Source organism: Poeciliopsis prolifica, unplaced genomic scaffold (assembly GCF_027474105.1).
Source record: "Poeciliopsis prolifica strain line A6 unplaced genomic scaffold, Auburn_PproV2 SCAFFOLD003, whole genome shotgun sequence".
Taxonomy (NCBI): Eukaryota; Metazoa; Chordata; class Actinopteri; order Cyprinodontiformes; family Poeciliidae; genus Poeciliopsis; species Poeciliopsis prolifica.
Genome location: NW_026562378.1, coordinates 15,329,400 through 15,339,215, shown reverse-complemented (window position 1 = coordinate 15,339,215; position 9,816 = coordinate 15,329,400). Strand labels below are relative to the sequence as shown.

The 9,816-nt window shown below is 36.3% G+C and overlaps 1 protein-coding gene across 1 annotated transcript; it reads right to left on the bottom strand.

The window, feature by feature from the left end:
- Positions 1-1,552: 1,552 nt before the first annotated feature.
- Positions 1,553-9,637, bottom strand: LOC129358423 (isotocin receptor-like). The gene is made up of 2 exons (XM_055027472.1): positions 8,625-9,637; positions 1,553-1,815 (listed from the first exon to the last, which is right to left on the bottom strand). The coding sequence occupies exons 1-2, from the start codon at positions 9,550-9,552 to the stop codon at positions 1,553-1,555; spliced, it is 1,191 nt and encodes a 396-aa protein (XP_054883447.1). The 5' UTR covers positions 9,553-9,637.
- Between the last annotated feature and the right edge of the window lie 179 nt (positions 9,638-9,816).

Here is a 9,816-nt window from a genome sequence, read left to right as displayed (position 1 = left end):
ATCATTCAATGAGCAAATTATGTAACAACCATCTATTGCACATAAGAAACTGCATGAGATTATAAAAGTATATGCAGAACAACAAATCAAAAAATAAATAGTAGAAATAGTTAGCAACTGGACTTTGGAAATTAAACAGGAAGTTTGATCAGTTTAAAATGTTTTAAGAGAAATGTGCAAAAGCAACTGAGAAAAACTGCATAAAAATATATTAATAATGTGGATCAGCATCTATGGTAAACTTCCTTAAGTTGTATACACACCAGGATATAACTTAAGGAACAGTGGACTTTATGTATTCTTTTTCCTTGGATTTGCTTTCTCATTGTCCCTTTTTTGCAAGTGGATAATTCTTTATAGACAAATCAACGTGGGTGACGACCTCACTGGCCAGAAATGACAGGGGTTGGAACAGAGTACAGACCCCCAAAAAAGAAAAAAAACTCTGAAAGTCCTGCTTGCTGCATTTCTCTTGTGCACCTTTGTGCTGTTACTAGAACAGCAATAACATTTCAAACATAAGGAGCAATTCAAACAATGGAGGATATACAATGTGATATTCAAATTTTGTGTGTGCTGCAAGCTGAATTAGACGCTCTATCTGCGCCGACCCACGACATGCTGGCAGCAGCAAACAGGCAATCGGCTACGATTTCAGTACATGTAGTAATATCAACAGAGAAAGGCTCATTTTTACCATAATTCCCAGCATTGTGTCCTGTTGTTGGTTCATATTGAGGCCAGTCTGTGTTCACACTTGAAGGGAAATGCACCAGAATTTTTTTGAGACCACCTTAAAAAGTGAGTCTCGGTCTGCTTGTTTAGTCCGCACCAGAGTTCGCTTGAGTGCATTCACACCTGAACAAAAGGTTCAGACCAACGGAAGAAACATATTCTGGTCCGTTTAAAGTGGGCCGAATATGTCAGGTGTGAACACACCCATAAACTATAAAACTGAAGCTCAAAAACACTGCAAACAAATATAAAGAATGTTTACAGTTGTTTAACTTTAAATAGGAGACAAGTCTTGTTAACTAAACATCCAGTATGTAATATTTTGTCCTATTTTTTCATCTCACAGATATTTATGTTTGAACATGCCACAGTAAACAACAATACACATCAATTCTTTTCCTCCTACTCATTCTGTGACCATAGGTAGAAATGAAAGCCACCAAGTCAGTCTGTTCAACACAACAAGAAAAGTTTTTTTGGCATCTTCAATTAAAGTCTGGTCCATTCTGTCTGGTCCGTCAGAGCTGACATTTGAACACATCCTGCTAAATTTAAACGTGCTCTGGTTTGCAGCTCATTTAGTTCACATTTTGGACACAATGGCATTTTGTTCTACTTTCTGTTATCACAGGGTGCAGGACTGTTTCCGGACAGGAGGTTTATGTTCTCTGTTTGGCTTAATTTAATACAGCTGACAACAAGCATTGTGCCATGGCGAGCTCAGCTCTGCTGTAGATGATTAAATGCCTCAACCAAGGCCTTGCATGATTGCTGGATCAAGTCAACCACGGGAAGCTTAAGATGGCTCCCTGCCGGCTCAATGCGCAGGCCCCACTGTGCTGGAAGTGTGAGTCAAACTCCTCATACTGCTGCCGTTCTTGATGACGAAAGTGGAGGAGCCACTTTTGTGCCTGCACTGCTGATCGCAGCGGCAGGAAGAGTCCGCCAGATAGTGTCTGCAGCAGCAGAAGAAGCTCCGCATCAGGTCATGAAACAGGTGACCAGCAAAGAGCATGTAGATCCAGGGATTACAGCAGCTGTTCAGGCTCGCAAGCAACATGGAGATGATGAAGGCCATGTCTACAGGGAAAGAAAAACTAGAGTCAGTGAAAAGGAAAGCATTTAAAACAACAAACCACAACATTTTACTAAACAAAAATAGAAAATAACCTGCCTATATTTCAATAACGGCAATTTATAATATGGTTTGGAAATGATGAGGTAGTCACGGGGTATTAACACAAAACCTATGGACACTTGTGGACTACTTAAAAAGTATGTAACTTGAAAATTTAGGACACCTTATTAATTTAATGATTAGTTTGAATAAATAGTCACACTGATTGCTAATTCAACTAATTTATCATCTGCAAAAAAGAAATTAAGTTTCATTTTAAGAGTATTTCACAATAGAATAGAATACTAACTATTTACTCTATTTTGTAGAATATAATAGAATATTCTATCTGCAACATAGAATATTCTATTTAGATACAAATACTTTTTGTATACGTAAAAATATGGACAATATGTAAAATGTTTTGTAGAAACACATTTCTACAAAAATAGAATATTCTACAAATATTTTTCTATTTTGTAAAATAGAATATTTAAAATAGATCTATTTTGTATTCCAACATGTATTCTACTACAGAATAGATTATATTTTATTCTAGCTAAGTTTATGTTATCTAAATATCATAGGAAAACATTCAGGTTTTGCTAGAATGTCCTATTTTCTTCCCCCATGCCAGTACTGATAATCTTTGCTTTAGCTGAAAAAAAAAAGAACATTACATCAGATCAGCGGTCTCTGAATGTATGTTTTCTTCTTTATTTGACACGCTCAACAAAGCATTGGCAGATGCTCACTCTATTGTTCAGATCTGCTGAATCAGCTTCACATGTTTAGGAAACAGGCTGTGAATAATTTCACCAGGCTGACTAATGTACTGAAACTAAATGGTTTTAGAAAAGACTGTAAAGGTTCTTTTCATCATCTTTAATTATTTTTGCTATATTGCTTCTTGTTAAAACTACTATAAACTATCCATATGCCTAATTATGTTTAATTATGTTAGAAAAAAAAACCCCACTACCTTTCAACCTGGCATAAGATTTTTTTTTTACAGGAATAGAAGTTCCTGCATAAAATGTGCACTAGACTATATCACCTCCATCTATGCATCACCTTGCCAGCAGAGGTAGGAGTGTGACTGATGCCGAATGAGAGTAACAAATCTTGCCCCAGAGTTACAACTCTGTTCTGCATAACAGTTTGCAGATTTTCGATACATTCCTATTTTAAATTCAATAAAATGTTATCTAGAAAATTTAATACAGCTGAATTACAGCTTTATAAATTAAATAAAAAAGTTATTTGGAAGGGACAGCAAAGTGTGATTAACTTCAACTTGGACCTTTTTTTAATTTGTGAAATAGTGAGCAGAGGAACTTGCCCGACACAGGGGTAAGACTTGTGTGACCAATGCAGCCACAGTGCATAATCAACTCACTCCAAACCTGTACATCCTAATAAATAAGATCTCAGTAAAATACATTTGTAACCAGACAGCATGTCTGCAACACAATGTCCAACAAATTCGTTTCTCTGAATGATTATTTTGTTTTTACTGGAGACATTTAGCTGTGATAAAACATTATAGAAGTAAACATGGCTTAGGTTGTTTTAAATGTATTCATAATTTAAAGATTTCAGGGCGGTGGCTTACAGAAAACTAAGCAGTTTTTATCTCCCCATTTGACTCCCTTCCTGTTGGGACTGAAATCGCTTTTCATTTAGAACTATACGAACCCCCACATTAGACATCCTCCAAAGCATTCAGGATTAATAAAAACACGAAAGGTTAATAGATGCCGAATTGAGGATTGTCAAGCTGACACAGATATGACAAATGGGTTGTTAAAAGAGGCCGCCCTGTAGTGGAAAAAAAAAAAAACACCTTATTTTCCCAACCACTCAGCCAATTACATATATAGCTGCAGAGCACATTGAGGCAGAAGTGGAAAATGGATGACTTCCAAATATATTTTTTCTTCTCTGAATTGTTAATGGGGTGTGGGAGATTTAGTACTTATTGTCTTTTTCACCCCTCTGGTGCTGAGCTGCTCTTTTCCTGCCTGACTCCAACTCCCTACAGGACCGAGCTTTCTGCTCAAAGCTTTATGCTGTGTTTAAAAAATGACCCGAAAGTATGAGAGGCGTTTGTTTAAGACATAAGTCAAACAGCCTGTCCAGAGCTGAAAGACTATTTGGTGCAGCATGGAAATATGGAACGCAGTTCTTTTAAATTCCCAAAACTGAGAGAGTGTGAAGGTTGTTTTTCTTCACCCAAACTTCTGGGATTTTATTAACAAAACATCAACATTATGGTACGCAGTTTTTAAAAAAAATTTATTTATGACTTTTAACAATTTAATGAAGGAGAAAGAAACATCTGTTTGTTAAAAGAAGCACTAAGACTATCATTTGCAAGTTAATAAAAATATTTTTCCTCTCTACAAATTTGGTTCCACAATCTTACAATTTTAGTGATGTCCAGGCCATCTAATTAAGAGCTAAATGTTTCATAATTTGATCAAAAAACATTTGCTAAACTTGCACTCATCTCAACAAAGAGTGGAAAAGCGTCGAAGAATCTGCAGTAAATTTGAAAGCACAGGTTCAGTTATCCACACTTCAGCACCAAGATTTAGATTGAGACCTACTTTTGAAATGAGGGAAGACCTCATATACCCAGCTGGAAACCTACCTAGCAGTCATGTTCTTATTCTATGGAAGGAAGCTGGAGTACCCAGAGAGAACCCAAACATGCACAGGGAGAATATGCGTTTCCATTCAAATAGAACCCAGGCAGGGATTTGAACCTAGGACCTTCTTGTGAGCTGATATCTACCAACACTACTTTGTTTGTTTTCCTAAAGTAAATGTTATTTACTGTTGCAGGAAAAAGCAGAATCAAATTTACTGCTTGTATTTAAGCTTAAAATGCGTGGAAGTTTTATAGCCAATGAATTTACATTCATGCAGAAATTTTCAGACTTTATTAGTATGAAAATTGTTTCAATAGAACAACAGTCACAAAAATGTATTTATAGTAAATAATTTGCAAGGACAGGTTAATTTCATAATGTATGTAGTTACTGTTTTTGTACTCTACAAAATAAAAATGCAGCAGTCCAAGTTATACTCTTGCCCTCTATATCCAGAGAGTTCTTTCTTCACAGCCACAGACCAGAATGATGAAAGCAACGAGGTATTTAATGTCCTGCCAGAGGACATTTTGAAGTGTGGAGAGTCTCAATAACTAATCTATTTTCTACTAAGTCTTCCACATGCAATTATAGACAAAAAGGACACATTCCCAACACAGATATATCTCAAGATCCCCATTGAATTGGAGTTTTAATGAGTTTATTAAAAGAAGAAAGCACATTCTGATTTGCATTCCAGAAGTCTCACGATTCAAGAAAAAAACTAAAGGTGATGAGGGTTTTTCAGGAGCTGCCCAAAGTCTGTTTAATGGTTTGTCTCAAAATATGCGATGCAGAGACTGCAGAGACTTTTTATCTCTTTATAGACATTTTTTAGGGCTTTTACTTCAAGTTGAGTGTCAGACCTCAAGAGAGTTTATGCAGCTTATAGTACTTTTATTCAGTTGTTCTTTTTTTATTATTTATATATGTTTAATTTTATTTTAGAATATTTCCAATGCATATTATATCTTGTCTCATTTGGCTGTGAAATTCTCTTTTAAACATGTGTTGTTTTAAAATGTACTATATAAACAACATTGAAATTAACCTGAAGTGCAAAATGAATTATTTTTTGTGCTGTATGATGATCTTGCAACCTGTTCAGAAAATAACCTATCTTTGGGACATTGGAAACAGACATAAAGGACAGAGATTACAAGATACAGGCAAAGGAGGCCGTGCGAAATTGGTACAAGTCGTTGGATTAAAAAAATTGTGATCGACGAACAAACTCATGGCAGAAACTAAATGGAGATTGTTCAAGTTGTCTGTAGGGTAGCTACGTCCACTGTCTTATTCTGCAAACTCGGGTTCTTGTGGTGAGACATTATGACATCAGATCTTTCATTCATAAAACATCACATTGCTTCCCATAAAAGTCACATTCATGGCAGAAAGTGCAATCCAGTTAGCCAGTATGTGATTTTGTCCAGTGAAATACAGTTAAGCCTAAAATTATTCATACCTCTGGAAAATTTAGATGTAAAATAACTTAAATTCAACCCACAAGTTAATGTCTGGATGCAAATGAGAAATAAAGCAAATGTACTAAAAGACATATTACTATATAGAATATGTTTTTATTCATATTTTGTCATCAAAGCTTATTCATAGCCTTGTCAACAATCATTTCAAAAATATTTACTGGCATTACAGGAATCAAGCTGTTCTTATCATCACTGTCCATCTTTTTGCCTCTTTCCATTGTTTTATTATTGATTATGAGTCTTTGAGGTTTAAATGGCCTCCCTGTCATCACCCTAATCTTTAACTCTCTCCATACATTTTCTAACAGATTCTGACTTGGTCTCTCCAAAATGTTCATATTTATTCCAGTTAGATTTCTTGAACCCTAAATGTTCCAGGGGTTTGATGAATTTTAACTGGAGTAGAGTTTCTTATCAATAAACTGATAACTAAGTAAATATTGGCCAATTATTATTTCAATAGATCATCATACAAGCAGACATGTAATAGACAAACAAAGCCCTCTAATTTGCTTTGTCAGACAATAAACAACTTCAAAGTAAATTATCTCCAGCTACATTAACAAAATCAAATAAGAAAAATAACAGAGCCTCTTTTTCTCAATCAAGCTGCCCAATATCATCAGTGTTTGAATAACTCTAGTTTTTTTCTTGAAGATGGAGTAAGATTGTAGCATGTTCAGTTTTCTATCAGACTGCTGTGTCACATCTTCCTACCAGCACTGAACTAAACTGTCTTGTGAGTTCATGTAAACTGAACTGCAGTTTGCTTGCATGCATCATCGTTCTTCGTTGCTCGTTATTCACAATCCAAAATACCAACCTGACATAATTCAACAACAAACAGAAGTTAAAAAAACAAAAAAGCAAAAACACATTCTAATATTTATGAAGCCTTTATTCTACTCATATATTCTACTCATACAAACCGAGGAAGTGGGGATTTTGCTTCTATTTGGACATTAGGAGCACCAAAGAATTACACAAATGGATACCTGAAATCTGGACTGTACTATTCAAAGCTGAAAGTCCTTAAAGTATTTGTGAAATATAAATAAATATATTGAATACTCAAAAATATTATCAGAATCTCATATTGTTCTGGGGAAACCATAAAATGTGTCAATATCAGGTATTGTCACGTCTTATGAGTTTAATTTATCTTTATTCTCCTCCCGCAGACTTAAATATATTGTAACATTCACAAAAAGGCAAAAGACGAAAGACCGTCTGTAGGTCTTTCATAAACTACAGACTTTAATTGAAAACATAGAGGAAACTAAGATACTCTTGTTTCAGGATGATGCTATTATAAGTCTACTTAGAATGAACTCTGTTTGAAAACTAGATTTTATATTTAGCTTTATATACGGACAAAAAAACCTCATTGTCTGTTTGCTGGAGTTACTGTTTAAGACAAAAAGATGAACCGGTTTAACCTGACAAGAAGTCATTCATTTTACTGTGCATGTTTTAAAATAATAATTTAAAAACAACAAGAGCAACTTGAACTATGTTGATCAACTAAAGGCAACAAAATACAGTTTTAAAGCGCGTACACGCCATCATTTTGGAAATGTTCGTGCAACCAAAAATGTAATGATGATTGTTGTTTCCAGTTTTATTATATTTCTTGTATTTTTATATATTATCTTCAGTACAACAATATTTCTTTGTAGATTTTGTCTATTTCCATGGCTTTTTTTGAGTTTGCAAAAAGAAAAAGAAAAAAAGATTTTGGCATTAATTTGAACAAGCAGGACGAACAACATTAGAAAAGAGGATTTTGTTTTTAATTTTTATCCAAGACAAACTGTTAATCTGTAACATGATTTTTTTAATACTGCATTTTGAAAGCAAAAGCAGTTTGTAGGTAACTGGCAACAAGAGTAATAAAAGAAGATTTATTATTTATTTTTATTTTTTTTCCAGTGGACACTTCAACCAAGTCAACAAATCATGCCTCATAAACACAAATCATTTTGTGCAGCTTTTCAGATATTTAAAACAGAATAATCTTGAAACTATTTAATACGTAAATCTGTAACAGAACAAGAACTTGTGCAACTTTCCAAAGTGGTTCAATGTAAAGGTCGTGGAGCACATCTGCTTTGCTGCTCATGTCCTCTTTTAAAGCAAAAGGCGAAGAAAGTATGAAAAAAAGTTTAAATGGATATTATATAAGCTACAACTTGAAACAGAGCCTTTTGATGCACTGGTTCCCAGTGGTTTCAAAGACGATAAGAGTTGTAAGTGACATTCTCATTTATCTGGTTTCACTCCTGGGAAGTCTGGACTTAATCATCTTGGTGGATTTCTCAAAGAAACAGGGGAATGGTCATGCATTCCAAGAGATATTTCTGACAATGACCTTTGCATGCCAAAAGCATTTAGTGTTGAAATATTGTCTGCCAACGGTTTATGGACAACACATTTTCAGTGCCATGAATCAAAAATGAATACAGTACAGCATTCTGCTTCTTGTGCCACAAAACACTTCCTCACGCAGTAGCAGGAAAATAAAGCTGTCAGCCAGTATATTCAGTCATTAAAATATCTACAAAATGATATATTTATCTTCTATCTCTTGTGCCATTTTGGAAAAAAGACGAATGAGATTTTTACCTTCTCTTGGTGCAGCAGGATCCCATGCAGACCACATCTGGACAAAGAAAAAAGGAGTCCAGCACACAATATATGCGATGACCACCACAAATGTCATTTTCACGGTGCGGATCTTGGCTTTAGAAATGAGTCTGACGCTGCTCACGCGTGACAGTGGATGTGCGCCCTTGGATGGCCTCGGCGTGAGTGCCAAAAAGTGCTCCCTCCTGGTTTTCATGTTGATATTCTGCCATATTTTAAAGCATATCAGACCGTAGCAGATGCTTAATATCGCTACTGGAAGAATGTAAATGCTCAGACTCATCCATGTGATGTAGGCTTTGGCACCCCAGGGTTGCACGAAGTCCCCCCAGCAGTCGTAAACGCCACTCCCGACCTCCCTGAGAGAAAAGATGTAGGCTTGTGGGGTACTGAAAATCAGACTGAGGATCCAAGATGCGATCACACAGAAGCGATCTTTCCCCTTGTGCACCGAGCGAAGCGGCTGGCAGATCGCTAAGCATCTATCGATGGACATCAGGACCAGCATGTAGGTTGACGCAAACATGCCAACAACCTGGAGGTATTTGACCAGCCTGCAAAGGAAATCAGGTCCGTAAAAGCGAAAGGTTATGTCCCAGATGAGCTGCGGCAGGACCTGGAACACCGCCACGACAAGATCTGCGATGCTCAGGTGCTTCATGAAGTAATACATCCGAGAATGGCTGTGCTTGGTGGTGTGGATAGCCCACAGGACGCACAGGTTGCCGGTCAGAGCGAGCAGCAGCACCAGTACCAGGACAGTAACTTCCACTTTGGCTACTTCTTCGTTTCGCTTTAAGGGGTTTACCGTGTTGTTCCCTAAATTGGTGCTGTTTATATCACTGGAATTGTACCAGGAAACGTTCTGAGCCCAAGCTTCCTGTGTGCGTAAAAGTTCCTCCATCATGCGCACCAGCGTCAGATTTTGTGCAGTCAGCGGTCACATCACAGACGCGGAGTTAGGGCTGCAGTCAGTCGATGTAGATTTTAGATGTCATCCATGAAACGTTACTTTGTTCTCTCTTGGTTTAATGGCTAAATCTCCACAAAGTTGGGCTGTCGTCCGAAGGAGAAATAAGGAGATTAAAAACTTTCATTGCTTCAGACTCTCCAAAACCAAATCAAGAAATGTATATAAATAAATAAAATTAAGAACTCGTGGTAAAAAGAA

Coding starts and splice junctions, on each gene's coding strand:
- LOC129358423 (XM_055027472.1), bottom strand. CDS start 9,552: ATGATGGAGGAACTTTTACGCACACAGGAAGCTTGGGCTCAGAACGTT. Junction 1,816..8,624: donor TCCTGCTGCACCAAGAGAAG/GTAAAAATCTCA, acceptor CTTTCCCTGTAG/ACATGGCCTTCATCATCTCC.